Source organism: Lonchura striata, chromosome 35 (assembly GCF_050655825.1).
Source record: "Lonchura striata isolate lonStrDom1 chromosome 35, ASM5065582v1, whole genome shotgun sequence".
Lineage (NCBI taxonomy): Eukaryota > Metazoa > Chordata > Aves > Passeriformes > Estrildidae > Lonchura > Lonchura striata.
In genome coordinates, this window is record NC_140737.1 from 6,391,298 (window position 1) to 6,414,949 (window position 23,652).

At 50.7% G+C, this 23,652-nt stretch overlaps 1 protein-coding gene across 1 annotated transcript in view; it reads right to left on the minus strand.

The window, feature by feature from the left end:
• The window catches only part of LOC146764316 (uncharacterized), a 198,864-nt gene extending 186,680 nt beyond the window's left edge, over nt 1–12,184 (minus strand). The window contains 1 exon segment of the mRNA XM_085565242.1: nt 9,115–12,184. Within this exon segment, the coding sequence (XP_085421368.1) occupies nt 9,115–9,926 (812 nt within the window). The 5' untranslated portion in view covers nt 9,927–12,184.
• Between the last annotated feature and the right edge of the window lie 11,468 nt (nt 12,185–23,652).

Below are 23,652 nucleotides of genomic sequence, written 5' to 3' on the forward strand. Positions count from 1 at the left end.
TCACAGTGTCCAGGGCAGCCCGTGCCAGCGGTCACTGCGCACACGGGGCAGGCTGGGCTGGACAGGGGACGGGGCAGAAACGCTGCCCTGGGACTGGGGTCTGCCCCTGCCTCTGGGGCCCAGCCCCTGCTGGGAGCGCCTTGGGCAGGGCACAGGGCTGCTGCTGGGCCAGGGGGACAGGCCGTGTCCCCTGTCCCCTGCTGCTGGGCCAGGGGTGTTATGGACAAATTCAATTGGGGAGGCTAATTATAGATAAATCAATTAACAAGAATTTATTAAGCAAGCAGTATTAAGCAAAAGAACAGCGCTGGGTGGCCAGGAAGCCTCTGCTCTGCCACGGAGCACCTTCCCCCTTTGACCTTTTTGGTTTTATAATCCCTTTCTTTTTCGGTTGACGTATTTTCTCTCGATGCACTCTGCGCCGGTGCAATTGGTTCCTGGGGGGGTCTTTTTTTCTGCCCTTGGTGGTCATAGGAATGAAGGCTCCTCATCTTCATTGCAGATTGTCCCTGGCCTAAAACTATACTTGTATATAATTAGTTACACAGTTTTCTATGCTAGTTGCATTCCCTACTCAGTTCAAATTCTTATCTCCTTTAACGCTCGTTTTGATGAACAAAGACCTTTTTATTTATTACAGTACCCCCTTTTTCTCTTTACCAATTTGTTCATTAAAACACTTTAATTCATGGTAGCTTAAGACCAGGGTTTCATCTACTTCTAAGTCCCTGGGCAATGTTTCCTACCTATCTCTAATAAGTGTTAGATGAGCTGCCTCTAGTCTTCCTTTTACAATGTCTATGATTTTATTGAAAATGTAAGGTCTGAAAGTTAAACATAGTAACAACAATATTACAGGACCTGCAATCCCCCTCATACAGATTTTCTCCTTGAGTGCCATACCCCGGAGTTTTGCACCCCTCAGGGTACCATGAGACCTTTAAAAGTTTATCTGGATGGGTGACAGCCAAGGCAGTTGCTATGGTTTCACAGCCCCAATACCCACACAGATATTCCCCAGGATAATGACAATATCTCCTCCCAGGATTGGAACTAGGACACCAATAGGTAGCCTGGAGTTCAGGTTTACTCCATCCCCACATAGAGTTTACCAAGTCTTTGTTAGTAACAAAAAAATGGGAGCTACAGTGGTAGCGTTATGCTTAACAACTTTCCCTTGGTCTGTTTTGGTCAGAGTGCAATTAAATGGCTGGTGTGCATAATCCCCTTGTACAGGCCAGGTACAACATATAACTAATATGAACAGGATTTGCCAGCAAGGGTGGAGTCCAAACTGCCCCAGGGTTTGATTGTCATTATCTCCCCATTCCCAGTGGTTGTTTTGACATGTTATTGCCGGGCTCACCTTTACCCTTGGGAGATCAGTATCCTTGAGGCAGTTCTTGAAATACTTTGAATTGTCCCATTTGAGGGCTCTTTCCTCCACCGCTTCTCATCCCTCTGCCTCACTCGCCAACTTGGTTGCTCTGAGCCGCGAGGCGCACCATCTTCTCGGAGCAAGGATATTCTTCAGGAGGACCCAAACTCTGCTTTTGTTGCCTCTTTTTGAATGATTCCCAGCTTTTATCCTTCACTTGTGGTGAGTCACACTGAATCCCAGGTAAAGTTTTCCAGCAATTCCCTTTGATAATTTGAACAATTAGGGGAATTGATTCAATGGAGTGGAAACAACAATTTTCAGGTCTGGCCCCCTTAGTAAACACCTCCCACCACTCTTGGGATTCCCTTGGTAGGGTCCCGTTCTCTTCTCCAATCCTTAGGACTGACTCTGTCAGTTCTCTTTCTAACTGATAACACCTTTACAAATACCCCTAGGAGGAGTGTCTCTATAACTATGGACCCACCACCGTTCCTGCAAATTTTACAAATATAGCATACAAAAGGGTAACAACCACAATCCTTATTTGTACAATATACTCTAAAATCATTAGTTATAGGATATCCATAGTCCAATATCTCACTCTACCAGCTGGTTGGTACAATTCTTACTGAGTCCATTCAGTCCATTTAAATGTGACCTTAAGGTCCCCGGGCTGGCTGGTTATTCTCCAGGGCTCTTGGGCAGCAGCAGGAATCGCTCCCTTTATTCGGCTCGCATGGGTCCACCCCTTCTCGGCGGTTCTGACTGCAGTTTCTGTAGTGAGTAAAACAACACAGGGGGCTTCCCAGTGTGGGGTTAGTGAGGTTTCTTTCTAGGTTTCTTATTAACACCTTATCACCTGGATTTATATTATGGATTGCTAGGTCTAAACGAGGTTGTTACACTAGTAACTCGGTTCTTCTAAGCCCTTCCCGAGCCTTCACAAGTTGCATGACAGATTGGTTAATTTGTTGATTACTTATTTCAGGGTGATCTGTAGGAGAATCCATGTCATAAGGCATCCCATAAAGCATTTCAAATGGAGAAATTCCAATATAGGTTCTGGGCTGAGTTCTTATATTTAACAAGGCTAAAGGCAAACATTTTTACCCAGGATGATTGTGTTTTATACATCAATTTAGTTAGTTGTTTCTTAATTTTCCCATTTACCCTTTTCACTTTACCTGAGCTTTGTGGATGCCAGGGTGTATGATATTGCCAGTTTGTTCCTAGAGCTGTAACTATTTCTTTAATTATTTTGGAGGCAAAGTGTGGCCCTCTGTCTGAGTCTATTACTTCTGCTAGTTCATAGCGGGGGATTATCTCTTCTAATAGTATTTTTACTACTGTTTGTGTAGTTGCCCTGGAGGTAGGGAATGCCTCTACAAAGTGAGTCAAGTGATCTATTATCACCAATAAGTGTTTATACCTTCCTACTTTAGGCAAATCAGTAAAATCTATTTGAATGTGGGGAAACGGTCTATGTGCCAATTCCCGTCTCCCCCATTTCCCACACCACTCAGGATTTCTCACACCTGGGTCTACTCCTGGGTCAGGGGTCTCTTCAGCCCCTCTAGAAATCTCAGCCCTCATTCTAGAGAGACTGCAGACTGTAGAGAGAAAGGTTACCAGATTAAACACATTAAAGATGGTCTCTTTAACAGTCAGGGGAAATGGAACATTCTCTAATAGGGAGCTTAGAGATTCAGAGGAGAAGAAGGAAAGCAACGGCTGAAAAGCCTCAACCCCTGCTTCCCCTCTAACAAACTGGCTGCACAACCATGACCATGAGCCATGCATTCCTGGAACAGACTTCAGCACCTTCATAAACCCCTGAAAGCCATGACACCCAAGCCCAGCCCAATGGATATTCTGGTCAGTGCCCTTCTACTACAAAAACTACATATTAGGGACAATACCGGAGCAATTCCTGAATAAGAAAATAAACCTAGGGACCATAGAGGGATTAAGATCTCAAAAAACCCTAGGGACCAGAAACACATACAGGCCTGCACTCTAAAAGACACTATGAATTCAAACAACATAGCCAGTAACTGCTCCATACTAACACAAAGTAATTGGAACCAAAATATGATTAGAACAGGTTGTTTTTTTTTTTCACTCTCTCCAGACACGAAATGGGCAGCAAAATATTTGTCCTAGTTTAGGGCCAATTTGGGAGAAAAACCTCTGGAAGGAGCCCCCAGAAAACAAACCCCCATGGCCCCTCCCCACCCACCTGATTCGGGAAGAATTTTCTCTGAGAGAAGTGGAAAAGAACCTGTTTATTTAACAAACAAAACCCTTCCCAGCACTAAAAGAATGAACAACACCAGATGACAACAAAACTCTTTCACCACTCTGCAGAGATGACAAATCCAGAAAGTCTCTCCTGGGGGTGGTCGCCCGGGTCTGGGCACTGGGGATTGTTCTGGGCACTGGGGATGGCTGCTGCAGATCACAGAGCGCAGGCTCCCGGTGCTCCTCGGGGTTCCCAGGTCCCAGTCCAGAGCAGGTTGGATGGTATTCAGGAAAGGGAAAGGGAAAAGAAACAGTCCAGGGAAAGAACTGGACTGCTCAGCTAAACTAACTAGGAAGAAAAGGCAAAAGCAGAAGCAAGCAAAAAAAGCAAAGCAAAGCAAGCAAAAGCCACCAAGGAAAGCAAAGCAAGCCAGCCAGCACTGGCCTCTTCTAGACAGCAGAGCATGGGGGGAGGTGAGCCGGCTGATAACAAGGCAAAACAAACCTTCACTTTCAGAGTCAGTTCTGAGAGCACAGAACAGAATATCAAACATGAACAGAACCCACGATTGGAGATACAAACACCATAACATCACCCTCGGACATTCCACCCCTTATCTCCATATCTTCAACATCATGTATAAACTTCATCAAGTAAAAACTTCTTTCATTTACTCAAACCTTTGACACTTACACATTTCCTTCTATTTCACTTGCTCAAACCTTTGACACTTACACATTTCCTTCTGTCTCATGTCTGTGTGTTTTCATGTACAGACACTGGCAGTAACATCCAGCAAACAGTGATATTTGCACATGAGTCTCACCCCACAATCAGATCCCCCTGAGGTACACATCGTGTTGTTCCATCTCTCTGCATTATCCACCATGTACAACCTGGTCCCTGAGCAAAGACAATCCCACAAATGGGTTTGTCTGTACTCGAGACAGAATTGATCCACACTGATTTCCCTAACAAACCTCTGGCATGTGCCACTGGGACTTTATCTCAATCTACTATATTCAGGGGCTCAGACTGGGCAGGACCTGCTCGACTGGTGGAACCTCGGCTGTTAACTAACCAGGTGGCCTTTGCTAAATGTTGCTCCCAATTTTTGAAAGATCCCTCACCCAATGCTTTTAAGGTGGTTTTTAACAGTCCATTGTGCCTCTCCACTTTGCCTGCAGCTGGTGCATGGTTTGGGATGTGGTACACCCACTCAATGCCATGTTCCCTAGCCCAGGTGTTGATAAGGCTGTTCTTGAAATGAGTCCCATGGTCTGACTCAATCCTCCTAGGGGTACCATGCCTACAAAGGACCTGCTTTTCAAGGCCCAGGATGGTGTTACGGGCTGTAGCATGAGACACACGGTAGCTTTCCAACCATCCTGTGGTGGCTTTTACCATGGTGAGCACGTAGTTCTTGCCTTGGCGTGTCTGGGGCAGTGTGATGTGGTCAATCTGCCAGGCCTCCCCATACTTGTACTTGGACCCCCGCCCACCATACCACGGGGGCTTCACCCGCTTGGCCTGTTTGATGGCAGCACAGGTCTCACAGTCATGGATCACCTGAGAAATACTGTCCATGGTTAGATCCACCCCTCGGTCTCGTGCCCACTTGTAGGTGGCATCTCTGCCCTGATGGCCTGAGGTATTAGTGGCCCATTGTGCTCATAGCAACAGCCACTGGTTGAGGCTCACAGTCTGGTTTAGCTGCTGGCTTAGGCTCCCTGTCTGGTTTAGCTGCTGGCTTAGGCTCACTGTCTGGTTTAGCTGCTGGCTTCCAGCCGGGGCTGTTGGCTGCAGCCTGAGTGACTGGGATCGCTGCTGATTTATCTCCCTGCCCCCCTTCCTCTGTCTGCTGCCCTACAGTATCTAGCAGGGTGTGATAAGCACATGCCAGGGCCCAGCTTGCTGCAATGATCTTTTTCTCCTTAGACTTATCATGGCATTTATATTTCAGGTACTTTGCCACCTCAGCTGGATTCTGAATTTGCTCACATGGGATGTCCCAGGCTATAGGGTCAGAAAATTCCTTTAAGATTTGGCCCATATGCTCCCATTTCTTTCTTGAACTCCCTCACATCTCCTGAGAGGTACCTCCACATAACCTATTCCCAGAATTTGGGTTGGTTGTCCCTGCTGACCAGCACTGGGGTTAGGGATCATTCCCAAAGCTACTTCCCTTCATGGATATAGAGCTTGCCCTTCCCTTTCTCTTTCCCCCCTTGTTAGACTACGAGTAACACAGCGATTTCCTCAGGGACCGGCTCTGGGATTTCTACCTCTTGGTTATCAAAATCTCCCCCTTGATCTAAATCGGGGTAGACTGTGGGTGGTGCTGGTGGGGGTGGAGGAGGAGGAGGTATGTATGGTAGAGGGGGTGCAGTTGGAACTTCCTCAGGCTTTTTATTTTTCTTTTTCCCTCCCTGGGTGCTTAAGGCAAAAGGTTTTGCTCCTGTTTCCCCCACTATCCAGAGAGCAGCATACTTGCTCTCTTCCATATCAAAAGGTTCTCTAGAGTTTACATAAATGTTTAATGCCTGGTAAATCCAGACCTTGAAGTTTCCAACCACTGGCCAAAACAAATTATCACTACAGATGTGTTTTCCTCCCCATTCTTTTATACAATAATGTATCATTTTTGCCCTAGCCTTCCCTTTCCTTGAAGGATATTCATCCCAAGATTTTATCATTAGACCTAACGGACTGTCAGGGGGCATCTGGGGAAGCGTTACCGGGGTCCCCGTCCCCATGGAAGCAGAGGGCTTGCTTTTCCTCTGTCCCATCTCCCAGGACACCTTCAGGCACACACACACTCGCGGCCCCTGTTGGTGCCCAGCCCCTCGCGGGCTCTGCAAACCGCACTACTCAGAGCTCTGCCCGTGCCTCGTCCTACAAGGACGTCTCACGCGTTATGTCCTGGGATCCCAGCCCAACCCAGCGGATCCCCACTTTTATACTCACGCTGTCCTGCGTCTTCGCCCGGCTTCGTGCACAAAGATTACGGGGTTACCGGTATCCCTTGTGCTCAATACCGAATTTGGGTTTGTCGGTAAGGGTCTGGGAAGGAAAAGCCTGCACCAGGGCCGCTGCAGAGGCAGCGGGGCGCCTCCCTGATTAGGAATTCCCACCCGGTCGCCCTTATCCGAGTCACGGCACCAAATTTGTTACGGACAAATTCAACTGGGGAGGCTAATTATAGATAAATCAATTAACAAGAATTTAGTAAGCAAGCGGTATTAAGCAAAAGAACAGCGCGGGGCAGCCGGGGAGCCTCTGCTCTGCCACGGAGCACCTTCCCCCTTTGACCTTTTTGGTTTTATACGTCCCAGTTGACGTATTTTCTCTCGATGCACTCTGCACAGGTGCAATTGGTCGCTGGGGGTCTTTTTTTCTGCCTTTGGAGGTTGCAGGAATGAAGGCTCCTCATCTTCCTTGCAGATTGTCCTTGGCCTAAAACGAAACTTGTATATAATTAGATATACAGTCTTCTATGCTAGTTGCATTCCCTACTCAGTTCAAATTCTTGTCTCCTTTAACACTCATTTTGATGAACAATGACCTTTGTATTTATTACACCCACTCTCTCCCAGTGCCCCCCAGCGTGTCCATCTCTCTGCTGCCCTCGAGCTCCCAGCCCAGCCCCGGCCGCCTGCTCCCATCCAGCTGAGGTGGTTCCAGGGCCAGCAGGAGCTCTCTGTGGTGGCGACCAACGTGGTCCCCAACGGGGACTGGACCCACCAGCTCCTGGTGCTGCTGGAAACCCCAACCCGGGCCGGGCTCACCTTCACCTGCCAACAACATCAGCCTGGAACAACCTGTGAGCCGGAACTGGGGTATGGGGGAGGAAGTGGGGGCGCTGCGAGAGCCACTGGGATGTGCTGGGAGCAACTGGGAGGGAGTTGGAGAGAGCCTGGTTTCAACTGGGAGATGAGGTTGGGGGTTTGGAAGGGCTAAGAAGGGGTTTGAAGGATACTGGGGAGGGTGGGATGGGGTTCTGAGGGTCCTGGTGGGCATTGGGAAGAGACTGGGAGAGGATTTGGGGGTCCTGGGACAGTGGGGGTGACTATAAGAAGGCTGTGGGATCCTGTGAGTGACAGGAGGGGCTTTGGTGGGTCCAGGGGAGGTCAGGAAGGGATCAAGAGGGAGGTTTCAGGGGATCCTAAGTGGGCTGGGAGTGACCTGGAGGGTGCTTGGAGGGGCCAGGGTGTCTGTGAGAGTTTTTGGGAGATCCTGACCCCTGCGGACCACCCAGAGATGCTGCTGGATGCTGCCGCAGCAAGATGCTGACAGGAACTGGAGACACCCGAGTTGGGCTCTGTCTTCCTGGCACTGGGGATCGGGTTCTACCTGCGCAAGAATGTCTGGGGGGTCCCGTGTGTCGTGTCCCCCCTCCTCTGGAATGTGTGTGCTCCCCGGGGCCGCCAGCCCGATGTCACCCCCCTTTCTCTGCCCACAGAGCTCCTGAGACGCCGGCGGCCGCAGCTGCTCCCCGTGGCCTCGGGCCGAGCCAGGACCTTCCCAGCTCTATCCCCACGCTGATTTTGGGGGGGTCGAGTGTCCCCCCAGCCCTGCTGTCACTCTGGCCCTGCCCCCTGCTCCCAGTGTTCCCAGTAAAGCTTCCCAGTTAAACCCAGCCCAGTTCATGGGGGCACTGGGGAGGGACTTGGGGGGACCCCACGGCGGGGCCGGCCCTGGGCAGGGAGGGCGGGTCCAGGTGGGGAACACTGCCTGCTGCGGGTCTGCCCGGCAACTGGTGAGTCATCAGCCCCGCTCGCTCTCATTGGCTGACTCTTCTCCACCGCGTTCTCTCATTGGCTGAGGAGAGGCCCGGCAGTGCGGAGAAGGAACGGGAGAGATCCCGCCCCGAGCACCGGCACGGGGACAACAGACCCGGCCTGGGCACAGGGAGGGAATTTATTACCAACCAAACCACGGCAGCACCAGGAGAAGGGAAAGAAATCCCTCCAGCACCTTCCCCCACCCAACGGGGATCACCCACAACAGGGTTATCCACCATGGAGAGACGGGGACATCCGAGTTTAGACCAAAGCCAATTTTATTGAGTGTACCAGGTGTTTATACAGGGATTGACTTGTATGGTGCTTATAGAGGGCTCTGTTTTTGGTAACAATTTCCCATTGGTTACACATTCTTGGTGACATCCAGTAACCTGGGAGCATTTATCTTATCACAAAGTCTCACACCATGTTGCTTGGTCAGTCTTCTTGCCCAGGGAGACTGAAACTGTGTCTGTGTCTCCCACAGTTTCTGCTCAGTCAGGCCTCAGATATCGGGCCCCTTTATCAGCTCCATTGCTTTACTCTCTGTTTTATTCCCCATATGGGGGCACCAGGGCTCTGCCCAACGGGGGTCACTGGGGATCATCCATCCCGGATCCTCCCATGGGGGATGGAGCTGCAGCAGCACACCAAGCTCTTCCCTCACTCTCTTCCCTCACTCCAAGCTCTTCCCTCACTCGGGGCACTCACAGGGCTTCCCTTAGTGGTGCCTCCGTTGGTGCTGGGTCAAGTGAGAGCTCCTGGAGAAGCTCTTCCCACACTTCCCACACTCGTAGGGCCTCTCCCCGGTGTGGATGCGCTGGTGCACGGTGAGGTTGGAGTTGTGCTTGAAGCCCTTCCCGCAGTCGGGGCAGCGGTAGGGCCTCTCCTCTGTGTGACTCCGCTCATGGAGGAGGAGATTGGAGCTGGTATGAAACCTCTTCCCACACTGGGGACACTCGTAGGGCCTCTCCCCAGTGTGGATGCCCTGGTGTCTTCTCAGGTGTGAGCTCCGCCCAAAGCTCTTCCCACATTCCAAGCACTCATAGGGCCGTTCCCCAGTGTGGAGCACCTGGTGCACCATCAGGCCAGACATGTTTTTGAAACCCTTCCCACACTTCCCACACTCATAGGGCCTCTCCCCGGTGTGGATGCGCCGGTGCATGGTGAGGTTGGAGTTGTCCTTGAAGCCCTTCCCGCAGTCGGGGCAGTGGTAGGGCCTCTCCTCTGTGTGAATCCGCTCATGACTGAGGAGATGGGATCTGGTCCGAAACCTCTTCCCACACTCCCCACACTCGTAGGGCCTCTCCCCAGTGTGGATCCTCTGGTGCTCGATCAGGTGGTAGCTCCAGCTGAAACCCTTCCCACATTCCAAGCACTTGTGGGGCTTCTCCCTGCCATGAGGCTTCTGCACCAGCTCCGAGCTCCGCCTGGAACTCCGCCCGCCTTCCTGGCTCAGGGGGCTCTTTCCTCCCCGCAGCTCCCTGGGCTGGGTTTGCAGCTCCTCCTCCTGCAGCATCTCCGGGGCTTTTCCTCCTCCTCCATCCAGCCACGGCCTGGAAATGAAAACTCCTGGTTTGGGGAAAAAACAAGAGAAGAGCACCTTGGACTGGAGGTTCCTCCTTGCCCAAGTTCATCCCAGGAAGTCATTGGGAATCTTGTGTCTGTAAGAACCTCCAAAACACCAAGATTCAGCCCAAAAATCCCACAAACTTCAAGACACAGATCAAAAACTCCCCAAACATCACAAGTCAGCAAAAACCTCCTCCAAAACAGGAAGATTCAGCTGCCACATAAAACCAAAGCACCAACATTTAGCCCAAGAAAGCTCAGAAACAACAAGATTCACCCCGTGAAAATTGTGGATCCCCCTCCACAGTCACCTGCTGCATGTGGGGGGAGCAGCACTCCTGGGGCTGGGGGGAGGCTGCAGACACAGGGAGGGGTGGAACCTTCTGCTGCTTCCTCTTTCTGCTCCTCCTCCTCCTCCTCCTCCTGTGTCTCTGTTCTTCCTCACACTCCTCTTCCTCCTGCAATGCTTCCTTCTCCTCCACAATGCCATCTTCTCCTGCCACATCCATCGTTTGACCATTCTGTTCCTCAAGCCTGCTTCTCCTTCCCTTCTCCTCCTGCCCCCAGGCCCAGCACCCACTGCCGGCTCCCTCTTCCCCCCACACCCACAGCATCCCAGCGCAGGGGCAGGGATGGAGCTGGGGCAGGTCGGGCTGGGGCAGCGCTGGGCTCTCGGCCGCTCCCGCCCGCACTCGGTCCCCACTGCAGCCGCTCCCGCCAGGACAGCGCGGGGGGGCCCGGCCTTGGCGCTGCCCCACTCCCACCTCCCCAAATTCCCCTCGCGGGGCCATGGGGCCGAGGGGGGGCGCAGGTGGGTCCAGGTGGGGAACGCGGGGAGCTGCGAGTCTGCCTGGCAACTGGTGAGTCATCAGCGCCGCGGGCTCTGATTGGCTGAGCTCTGCCCGAGCCCTGGGGCTGCAGCACAGAGGGGACACCCTGCTCCAGGGGGGATGTCCCACAAACGGGGGACCCCATGGAAGGAACAACAGGAAAGTGTCTTTACAAACAGATGCTCTGAAGCTGCTCGGAGATAGGGCCAGGGACCTGTTCATAAGGAAGTGACAGGAGAAGCCATCGGTTTCAGGAAATGTTATTAATTGATGACACAGACTGCTGCTCAGCCAAGGTTCTGCTCTATTCATGAACTTCCAGAAGAACAAGACTTAACAGAGCCATGAATATCGTTTGCTATATGAAAGCATGGAGTATATAAAGGTGGGTATGTAATAGGTGGATTGGGAAGTCTGTACCTCCCAAGTACTTCAGCCAATGGGGAAAGCACAGGGAGATGTGGCCAGGAGAATTAGGATGAAAAGGAAGCTGTGTCCTCAAACAATTGGAGAGATCCCATGAGGACTGTCCCCTACTCTTTCCCATTTTCAGGAAATAAATTATTTTATAAGATTCGTCTCTCTGCTCTGTGGACAGAATTCTCTGCTGATGTCAGTTTTTCTGCACAACCTGCGGCCCATTCGGAATTCCTTCCACCATCTGGGGCGGCCGGCAGGGAGTGCAGCTGAAGGTGCCTCACCCACTTTGGGTGATCGGCTCCCTTGGCTGGCAGCGGCACCGGGGATTGATTGGGGACCCGGGAGTGACCAGGAGACAGACGAGTGACACATCAGGGGGTCTGTGAAGAGTCAGAAGGTAGAGAGCACTGAAAATCTCATCAGTGAGTGCCCTGGGATCCTCGGGGAGTGAACATGGCAGGGCACCCATGGAGGGGAGAAAAGGGAAAGCCAGGAAGGGGTCCTGGCCAAAGGGATGATGATCCCAAAATATCTCTGAAGGGTCCCTTGGGAGAATGCAGAGGAAGTGGAGAAGGCATTTGGACAACAGGGGATGGATGGTGCTGGTGTGCTGGGAAGGAATCAGGTGAAGGGGAGCGTGCAAAAATATAGTTCAGGCAAGAAGCAGCAGGAGGAATCTATGTGGTAAGAAAAAGGATGATGGCAAAGAGGAGGAACAGAAAAATACTCTGGATTGGGATGTTTTTCCACAGAGTCTTAACCTCACAATTTGCCAGCTACTATTTTGAAGTCCCAGTTGCCCAGACAGGAAAAGCAGGAGGTCAGGATGCCAGGGGTTTCTCTGCGGTGGCAGCGGCAGCACCGGGCGCAGAGGTGCGGCACCGGGAGCACGGGCTGGGGCCTGTGGGGAGCTGCGGGGCCGGGCCGGGGCTGTGGGGCAGCCGGGGCTCAGCGCCGGGCGCTGCCTGACCCCACCAGCCCCGGGCAGGGCCGGCAGTGGCCCCCGGCCCCCAGGAGGCTGCGGGACGCCCCGGCCGCTGCCCGGCCCCGGGGAGCTGCCGGCCCTGCCCGCCGGGGGGGCCGCCTTTGGACACTGCGGCAGGACAGGCACCGGCTCTGCCACACGGGCTGGGCAGGGACCCTGAGCACAACGGGGAAAACAAAGGAACACCTGGGAAATGCAGAGTGCACATGGAAGGATCAGGATTTGCTGTTCAGGATTTGCTTTGGGTCCCTGCAGAAAGGAAAGGTTTTGCAGAAAGCTCAGCAGCTCTCAGAGGATGAGCACCCACAGGCAGTGACCGGGGCTGCAGGAGTGGCACAAGAAGGCCCTGCAGCACTTGGGCACAAAGGCACAGCAGCTGAAGGCAAGAAGGGATGAGCAAAAGGCCAAGCTGAAGGCAAAGGCCATGGCAGAGTTCCTACAAGCCCCTGGGAAGGAGTCAGGGCTCCAGCTGCAGCCCACAAGGACACTGCAAGCACAGACAGCAGCACCCTCAGCAGCAGCAAGTCCACCCCTGCATGGACATGGATTGTCAGGGCTCTCTGAGCTCCCATCCCACCGGGGACCCACCACACTGGAGCCCTGGAGAACATTCAGGCTGGGTCTGCATCCAGAGGAGGCCTCTCCTGATGGACACAGGGGCCTCTCCATCCACTCTGAATCTTACACCTAAGGGGGGGAAAATTGTAAAGGAATGTTTAATTATTAAGGGAATAAATGGGAAAGTTGAGCTGGTGTCATTTGTTCAATCACTATTAGGAGCTGAAGAGAATCGGTTTGAAATAAACTAATTTCTTTTTCTTCCTACTCTGATTGTTATTAACTAGGAAGGAATTTGATGGTGGCATTGTAATATTGTAAAAGGTGATACAGAGACTATTGCTGCTGTACCTTTGTGTCAAATGTCTGGCAAGGCCTGTGCTGAAGGGAACCCAGAGGTTTGGGCAGCCCCATGGAAAGACGGAAAATTTGATGTGGAGCCTCTTGCAAGCAACCAGGACAAGTGGTGTCTAAAAGCAACACCCTGTTCCAGGGGAGGGAAGGAAGGGCTCACAGCCTGGTATGGAGTCCCTGCTAAAGGCAGGGCTTTGGGAGCCAGGGATGTCTCCCTACAGCACTCCTATCCTGCACTCAAGGAATCAGATGGCTCCAATGAGGAGGACAAGAACAAGTGGTAGACAAAGCCCCTCTGAAATGGCTGAATTTTCTGGCTAAAAGTCGTATTTTGAGTATTTGAAAAAAAACTACAAATGGTGAAGAAAAAGGTTAAATATATGGGACATAATTTGACTGAAGGATTGACCCAGAGAGAGTCTAGGCAATTTCAGATGTAAAGAAGTAAACTAAAATAAGGAAAAGACCAAAACGAGCTGCAACAATTCTGAGAATTAAAACACAAATACACAACCTGGATTGAGGATTCTATGTTCCAGCCAGAGCATTGTAGGACTTTTTAAACCCAGACAGCTTTCATGCTGTGGTATGGAAAGGAGAAAGTGAGAAAAACTTGAGAAAATGAACAACTATAAATATTGATTCCTCAGCTGGGGCTCTTCCAGACTCAGAAAAGAAATTGGAATTGTAGGTGAATGTTAAACAGGGCCATGCCAAAGGAATCCTTGGGCCAAAATATTTCACCCAGTGGCCAGAGTGGCCTCATTGTCTGCAGAATTGTGCAGCCACAGCTTCAACGGGAACCGAGGCCCAAAACCTGATGACAACAGATCTCCAACTGTTCCAGTCTGCCATCAAGTTCAAGCTTTGATAACCAAAAGAGCCTCGCAATGGATGAGCAGTGCTCGGTTATTACAGTGTGAAACTTGTTCAGTGGCACAGGAGGATTCAGAACTGAGGACAGGGGAAGGGTTTAACCCAGCCTCCTGTTTGAACAGCCCACAGAGGGGCTGGGAAGAAACCCAGCACTGCATTCAAGTGACACAGCTCCAGACCCAGCCTGGGGGAGACTCAGGAGACATTCCCGCCTGAGGCAGAAAATGTCTTTGTGGATGGCTCTTCAAGGGCAGCAGAAGGGAAAAGAGTTCCAAGACACACTGTTATTGAGGAAAGGGAATCAGACAAAGTGCAGGTTACCCCCCCACGGTCAGCTCAACCAGCACAGCTGTGTGTGCTTCTAAGAGCCTGGCACTGAAATGCCCTGAGCAGGAAGGCTTCAATATCTTCTGGTGACACCATCTCACCTAACAGGGGGGCAAAAGCAATTCTGATTGCTCAGCAACCACTGGATCACTTATTAGGGTATTTCTAAAAGACATAATTTCAAGAAAAGTGACTGTGGAAGAAACAGACTCAGAGAGCAGAATTCATTTTACAGGAAAGATCCTCCAGGGGCTTATGGCAGCTTTAGGAATACAATGGGACCTCCATACCCCTGGCAACCCCAGAGCTCAGGCTGAGTACAAAAAATGAATGGGGAAAGAAAGAAACACCTTTGGAAGCTGGGGATAGAAACCAAGATGCCATGGGTACGGCTTTTGCCATTGGCTTGGGCAAGAAGAAGAGCCAGACCCAGGGCAGATATTCGATTATTTCCCCTTGCAATTGATATCAGGAATTCCTTACGCTGGGAATTCTCCACCTAGTGCAGGGTGGAGATAAGGGATGCACATTTAAAGCAGTCTGTGGCCAGAATCCTGTCTCTGGTGCAATCTCTCCCCCAGGAAGCTGGGCTGGCACAGAGCCTGCCTTGGCACTTTGCTGCTGCCAACATCCAAGCAGGACATGGGCTCTGCCTAAGGAGTGCAAAGCAGCACCACTGGTGGCCAAGTGGCGTGGCCCATGCCAAGGGGCCCCGAGGCCAGAAACAGCCGCCAGCACAGCTGAACACGGGGGGACCCCTCAGCCTGGGCTCCAGGTCTCTGCAGCCCCGGAGATTTGCACTTCCCGCCTGCAGCAGGAGGATGGGAGGCCCCCCTGAGCCTGCACTGAAGGCAGCGCAGCAGCAGCCAGGGCTCCACAGCGGGGCAAGGCCCTGGGCCTGCCCACACCTCCTCTGCTGAAATCCTCGGCCTGGCCACCCTCCTTGGGCAGCTCCAGCCACCGGGGCCAGCCCTTGCTGCCACTGCTGCAGCTTCAGTGCTCGCTGGGCCTGCACTGCCACAGCTGCTGGGGACACACCGGGACAATTCCACTCTGGCTCTCACTCACACTCACACACTGCTCTGCCTGCCAGTGCATCCATGGAAAATAGACCAGCTCATAGACTTGAACATTGTTAACCTTTGATTTCTCTACTCAGGCTTGCTTTGCCTTGGCCTTGGGAAAGAAATGTTAAAGGTTTTGTTAAGGGATGTTACACCACTCAGTGGAGATGAGTTTAACACCTCAACACACTGGGAATGGCCCGAAAGACACCCACAAAGATAACGACCAGCAGCAAAACATCAACCCCAGCAGCAAACAGCAACCAACACCTACCCCAGACACTGCCCCCGGCAGGGCTGCAGACACCTGGTCTGCAAAAGGCTGAGAAGGAAATCCAGCACTTCCCACCTCATTAACAGCACAAGCAAAGAAATCCGGGTCCAACAGGAAACCAAACACTAAAAACTGCACAACTCGAAACTACAAAACATTAAACCAATGCATTTAGACTGTATCAAGTTTGGGAAAAATCTAAAACCCACGTGTCATGGAACAATTTTCTTTGCACACCCGGGCTGTGTGGGGATGGAATGATTTCTGTTGCACATCCTGGCCAGAATCAAGGAATGCCTTGACTCTAACACTAAACATATTGGTGGAGTTTTTCTTTTTCCTGCAGTTCCAATGCAAAGTTTAGAGAATTAGAGTATTTTTTTTGTAATAATCCCACTTCAATATTGCCAGTTATGTTTGGGTCAGGGATGTGAGAATGAATTTTTACTCCAAGGAGAAGTAGAAAAGAACTGAATTGCCTTGGAATTTTTTTGTGTATGTTTCTGTAAGAGATACCAAAATTTTGGTCTGGGTTTTTCAACGTTCACCTTTAGGCAGCATTTTGCAAAACTAGAAGAGATTTAAAGGTGACCCTTTAAGTCACAAATACTAAACGGATTATTTGAAGGAAAAAAAAATAAAGCGGCAGGTTGTGGGGGGGGGCACACGTGAGGCTGCTGAAGCTCCTCTGGAAGAGAAGCTGCATTCCAGGCACCCAGAAGGAGCTTGAGAAATGCAAATTAACACTGCAGGGGCGAAGTGGAGACAATGTACCTGGCTCTTCTTGCCTGGGGCAGGAATTGGCTGATTCCCTCTGCCCCTCACCCCAAGCTCTGCCTGCTTGCACAGATGGAATCTGCACAGCTGAAGGCAGAGCCCATGCTGAGGATCTCTGACTCTGCAACAGAAATGGCTGAAGCTGCAAAGGGAAACAGCAAATGGAGAATGTTGTGAAAACTTCACTAAAATAAGGGGGGGATCATCCCTCTGCCCACTGCAACACCTTCTGTCACTGTATGTGCTGTACAGGGTGTATCAGAGCACTGGGGTTGTTGCTATAACAAGTTCAGGGAAATCAGCTGGAATTCAAGTATTTGATGATGTAATTAGAAAAAAGCAGTCAATTGACGCAGCCCCGGATGGAGGGAACACCCAAAAATGGGCAAAAGAATTGAAGGGCCACCAGAACAAATCCTACAACACCATGGGCCAGCCCCTGGGACCTGAATCAATTCATATCAGGACACAGAGAACCCATTTATTATTTCAATGGCATCATTAAATTACAAGCTGTCCTCGGAATAAGAACCAACCAGACAGCTCCAGCTCCTGACCTTCCTGCCGACCAAGCCACTGAAATGAGAAACACAACATTTCACCAGGGGATCGGATCAGATTATCTGTTAGCAGAAAAAACAGGAGTCTGGGGGAAACAAAGTGGCTCAAACTGCTGTTGGCAAAGACATGACAAGAGAAAACTGCTAAAAAAGATAACAAAGGAAATAGGAGAGCACTTTATGTATTGGTCCAAACATGGAAAGGATGGGAATGGGACACGGTTCCCCGGCTCCCCAGCAGACCAGGGGTCAAACGAATGCTGCTTCTCCTCTTCTGTGCTGCAGCAACTCTCATCTTTTTACCATGCTCCACACCTTGGCAGTGCAGCTCATCCAGCAGCTGAGCCAGGGCATGCAGGTGGCAGCCAGGCCTCCTGATCCACAAACGGCTACAAAAGGACAGGGAATGAGGACACCGAGAATAATCCCAAAACCAAAGAGGGCCCGGGAAGAACAAAACAGAGTCAAGGAGTGAATCTGCCTGGAGATAGGGCCAGGCACTTGTAGAGAAGAAAGTAACGAGAGAAACCATCAGTCCCAATAAATGTTACAAATTGACCCAGAGAGTGCTCAAAGTCCCGCTACATTCCCGAACTTCGAGGAGAAGAACAAAGACTTAACAGAGCCATGAATATCCGCTGTTCTACAAAAGGAGGGTGCACATTAACGAGGACAGGCTCCAGGCGCATCGGGAAGTCGGAACCTTCCAAGGAACTCAGCCGGTGGGCAAAGGCAGAGGGAGATGCGGCCGGGAAGATGAGGATAAAAAGGAGGCTGCGGACTACAAGCACGGCAGAGAGCGCACGGCAAATGCCCCACGGCCTCTGCCCCTGCTCGGCAATAAAGTCACTTTGACAGGACTCCTCGCTCTCCTCCGGGCACACAAACCTCCGGCGACGGGAATTTCCCCGCCCGCTCCCGGCCGCGGGGCAGCCCCTCTGTCCTACCCACAGCAGCCGGGCCGAGCCAGCGCTGCTCCGGCAGCGGCTCCTGCCCGGCCCCGGCGGGAAGGAGACCGCGGGCAGCCGCTCCCGCAGCGCCCTCGGCCCGGGGCCGGCACGGGCCGGACACGGCACCGGCGAGCCGCGGGAGCCCCCTGCCGCCCCCTCCGCCCGCAGCCGGCCCCGAGCCCCCGCAGAGCCCAGCGCGGCTCCCACCTGCGCCGGGGCCGCCTCCGAGCTCCGCCGCCGCCGCCTCACCGCGCTCCGGCCGCTGCCGCCGCTGCCGGGCCCGCACAGCCGCTCGGCCAATGGCGGCGCTGCGCGGCCACGGCCGCCCTCAGCCCGCCGCCGGGGCCGCGCCGCGCCCCGCTCCCACCAATCAGCGCGCCGCAACCGCGACTGACGGCACCGGCGGCCAATGGCAGCGAGCTCGGGGCGGGCTCTGCGCACGGCCCCGCCTCGCCCCGCGCTCTCGGCGCCCCCGGGCTGCGTGAGGGGAAAGCCGGAGATGAGGAACAGCCCCGGCACGGGCCCGGGCCGAGCCGGGATTGAGCTGCCCACACAAACAAACTTCTCCGCGCCTCCCGCCACGGCTTTCCCGGCCCTGCGCCCCCCGTGCCTCCGCCTCTGCGGGAAGCCCAGGAGCCTCACTTCTCCTGCCCCTCGTTAGCGCGTCAGTGCTTCGCTTTGATTTCCCCCAAAAAGGGAAACCTGCCCCAAGCCCTGTGGGTGGGTGGGACAGGGGAGAGATTTCTGTCAGAAAACTCCAAAGACTCGGAGCAGGAGAAGGAGAAGTCAGTGCAGAGCCTTAAATGCAGCTTTCCCCACGCCTCCCTGCTCCCAGCTGCACCTCCTCCCCCGGCAGGGCAGGAGACAGGGAATGGGGCCATGCTCAGCTCATCCCCCGGGGCTTCTCCCTCTGCTCAGGGACAGGAGTCGTTCCCTGCTGCACCCTGCGCTCTCTCCCGGCCGAGACTTCTCCAGGAACTTCTCGGAGCGGAGTCCATCCCCTGGGCACAGCCCCCTCCGAGTGCTGCAGCGTGGGTCACTGTGCCACGGGCTCAGTCCTGCCAGGACAGGCTGCTCCAGCGGGGCCCCTCTGCCCGCGGGCTCACAGCCTCCTCTCAGGCATCGCCGAGCTCCAGCCCGGCTCCTGCAGGGGCTGCAGGGGATCTCTGCATCCCCATGGACCTGCAGGAGATCTCTGCACCCCCATGGACCTGCAGGGGGATCTCTGCACCCCCATGGACCTGCAGGGGGTCTCTGCATCTCCATGGACCTGCAGGGAGATTTCCGCAGCCCCATTGTAATATATGTTATGGAATAATTCGTGCTTATATAAAATATGCATCAAGTCAGTTGTGCTTGTACAAAAGATTCTTAAAGTTTTAAATGACCAGTGGCTGCAGCCGGGGCTGGAGAAACCACAGTTGGCAGAGAAAGAAAGACCTAATTTACAAATGAAAAAAGGTAGCTCGGTGCAGAGATGGGCGCTTTCCGGGGACAATCCAGGAGACTCCCAACGTTTAACCCCTGGTCTGCCGGGGAGCCAGAAAACCGTGTCTCATTCCCATCCTTTCCATGCTTGGACCAATACAGAAACTGCTTTCCTATTTCCTTTATTATCTTTTTCAACACTTTCCCCATGTCATCTCTTTGCCAGCAGCAGTTTGAGTCATTTAGTTTTCCACAAACTCCTGTTTTTTCTGCACACAGATAATCTGATCCCATCCCCTGGTGAAATGTTGTGTTCCTCATTTCAGTGGCTTGGTCGGCAGGAAGGTCAGGAGCTGGAGCTGTCTGGTTGGTTCTTATTCCGAGGACAGCTTTTAATCTAATGATGCCATTGAAATGATAAATGGGTTCTCTGTCTCCTGATAGGAATTTGTGAAAAATGCCAATCACTTGGTTTTTAGAATTTTAAAAGTTTAATAATAATAAAATGGTGGAAAAAATAGGAATATAATTAGACTGATAAAAATTTAGAGTTAAGACAATTACAAGACAATAAAAAGGAAAGAATATCTGAGGTCCAGATGCTCTCTGGTACTTAATCCAAGAGGAATGTACCTTGTGAATAAAGGAATCACCCCTAAAACAATACACTGTTGCATATTCATATATCCTTCGTGGTTATGCATACATTATATTTGAAACAGAAAACTCTGTCTGTTGTATGTCAACTGTTTTCTTTAATTCCCACGGGGTCTTCGAGTCTGAGCAAGGCGTGAAGAAATCAGCTTCTTCTAATAAGAAAACCATAAATTGCTCTTCTCTGGAGAATTTGCGTGCTCCTTGAAGCGAGTATCTCATTCCTTAAACCCCCCCCCCCCCCCCAACACACACATACATAGTTTCTTTTTTAACTACTAAAGCTTCATTTTATCTACAAAGCTACATTTCCCATACTGTTATATGTAGCAGATATAATTGGTGCCGATTCTAATATGATATATGTGACATTGAATATTTTTTAGATTTGTTAGAACACTCTAACACTCTACACGTTTGTATTAGGATTCCCCTCCACCCTCGCAGGTGAGACCGGGTGTATATTGGAAACTGATTTACAAGTAAGAAGGTGCGGCTCCCCAGGAGATGGGCCATGGCTGGGGAGATACAGGAACCCCCGGTGCTGATCCCTGCCTGAAGGACCCGAGATGGATATCATGGAAATCCTTGGGCAGACACAGGTGAATGCAGCGTTCCCTCCCGTAAATTTCATCAAGGGATTCAACAAACTCCAGACACTGAATTGTTCTCCCTCATCACCAAAAAAGAAAATCTCATTAACATATAGACTCTTAATGGAAGAAAAGACTGATTGTTGAAATCTTGGCCTCAGGCAGAATTTTCCCTATAAAAACCGCTTGTGCCAGGATGGAGGTGTGTGGGCATAGAGGAAAACCTCTGCTGAGGCTGACCTCTTTGTTGCACACCCAGGGCCGACCCCAGGCTCGGCTCTCTTCTTTCCTTGTGGCTGGTTAGGTAGAATTTGATTGCAAAATAAATATATTTTTTTTTCATTTAATTTGTCTAGACAAACTTTAATTTATAACAGTTATAATACATAAATGGAAGAATCCCCATTTCTTCCACCATCCCATCCTCAATACATTACCCCACTAGTTAGTTTTTAACACTGTTTTCCCATTTTTGGATTGGTATCTGGGTTGTTTTTTTCTAGGATGACCTCCCCGTTGTCATCTATTTTCAACAATCTGATATATTAAACTTTCCACAAACACCCCTTCATTAGCCAATAAATGGTCTAAAGCCAGCCTATTCTGGTACACTGCAGTTTTTGTCTGGCCTTTATGATTTGATATTAATTCCAGTGCCTGAGCAGCTTTGTTTGTTATCTCCTCTATAACAGCGTGGAGGCCTATAATATGATGCAGTATATAATTTGGAGTCAATACAGAGCTAGATTGCTGTGCTGGTTTCACCTTTTTGTTTATTAATTGTCTTTATACCAAATCTTGGACTATATCTCTAAGATCAAATGTAAAGCAAATCCATCTCTCTCAGACATTCGATGCCCCATCTATTATCACATTTTCCTAATTTCCTTATAATCCAATATTTTTCCCCATTTTGCCTGCAGGTACTCAATTTGTGTGGGTCTGTGGCTGTTGACATGGGTGTGTGTAACAAAAAGGAACTTTGGTTTCTTTCCATGTAACACTTTCTGTAACATTTGTGACACGATCTTGCTGCTATCTCAGAAGGGAAAAGACAACAAATGAGAGACAGAAACAGGAATGACAGAGGTCTGGCATGGCTTATACCCCCACCTCCCCTGCCTGTGGGGTTGCTGCCCACAGCAGGTACGTGTGATCTTCTCCCTGGTGAGTACAGTGCTCAATCCAGGCTTGCCCTCTGTTTCCCTTGTCACTCCTTTTTACTGATATTTTTAGGCAAGTCCTTTTTGACACTCCTTAACTGTGGTTTCACATTGTTCCTCAGGTATCTCTCAGTCAACAGGCACTGATAATTCCCATCTACAAAACAGAGTTATTACTTCAGTTGTTTTGAGTTCTATCTGTATTGGGAATTGATTCAGTACTGATACCTCTTGCAACGAGAACATAGATTTTGTGAGATACAACACCAATTATTCCCATAATTTGAACATTCACTTGTAACCCAGCTGGCGTGTCCAGTATTGGGATGAATCACATAAAGTATACAGTATAGCACTGATGGCAATTTCCTTTCTTCCCTGTACAAACCACAGGCTAAGGCCAGACTATAAGAACTCTTTGACTCAAACACTCCCGATCCTCCTGTTTGAAGTGGCAGTGTTCCTCTGCCAAGGAGGTGTCGGAGGCGTCTCAGGGTTTATTCAGGCAGGGCTTAGAACCAGTGATGCAAGCTTTGCCTTATTTCTCAGTTAGGTGTTATTCTTTGTACCTGCCTTGGATCATGTGGGTCTTCCCAAACCATTACCACCCGGTCCTGGTTGAAAGTCAATTTGGTGTCACCAGTTTAGATGTGATAGTCCATTCCTCACGTTTCTTCACAAGTCCTCTGCCTCTGTTTCCCACTTTCTCTAACAACCTGAATACCACCTTCTTTCAACTACTCAAAAAGTCCTTTCTCTCACAATACCATTCAACACAATCCATCTCCCTCCAACGAGATAAAGTAAAGCTCAAAATAAACAATCTACATTATATACACTTCCATTAATCTACATTTACTCACTTTTATTTTTCACTCACTCTCACATACAACAAGAAGATACCTTTCACTTTCAAACAGTCTACATTACATATCTACATCCTGAGTGCTCATGGAATGTTAATCCATCAACCCAGCATGTTTAATCCTGGATGTCTCTCAACCCAGCAGAATTTTAGGTGTTAATGTTACTGTTGTGCAACCCCAGATCCCCGTGGGCATATCCTCAATCTGGCAACCCTGGGTGCTCTTGGAATGCAAATCCCTCAACCCAGCAGGTTTAATCCTGGATGCTCTTGGGCACACTTATCCCTCAATCCAGCAGAATTTTTTGGGGCCCCTTCTTTTTTCTTTTTTTTAAATTTTTTTTTCCCCTGTTTTTCCACTGCCAGGAAAACTTTTGGCTTCTCTCCACGAGGTTCCACTTCTTCCCTAAGACCCAGTCCCAGTTTCCCCGGGGTGGGGGGGATTCTCTCTTTTTTATCACTCCCTTGGTCTCTTTACTGGCCGCTTTTCTCACGAAAAAGACAAAACACAGCATGAGAGACTGCAGCAATCACTCATTCCCCCCTTATCCACCCCATCCCAACAAATACTCACCTGTCCTTTGTCCTTGGGTCTTGGTTCTTCGTGTACACTTTAGTCTCAGGGGCTAATTACCAAGGGTTTAGGGAATCCTTTCCCTTTTCTTTGTTTTATTGTCTCCTTTTGCCCATGGATCATAACCTGTGTCTGTGGTCACACACCAGAGGAACAGAGCGAGGCTGCCTAAATAGGGCAGGACCCGTCTTCCTCACCCTGACTCTCCTCAGGCCCCGGCAGAGAGGTGTTAGAAACCATCTTTGCCACCATAGTTGTGAAAAACGCCAATCACTTGGCCTTGAAAATTTTAATAATAATAACATAGTTATTAAAATACTAATACAATTAGAGTGATAAAAATTTAGAGTTAGGACAATTAAACACAATAAAAACCAAAGACTTAAGGATGTCTGGATGCTCTTGGGAACTTAAGCCACAA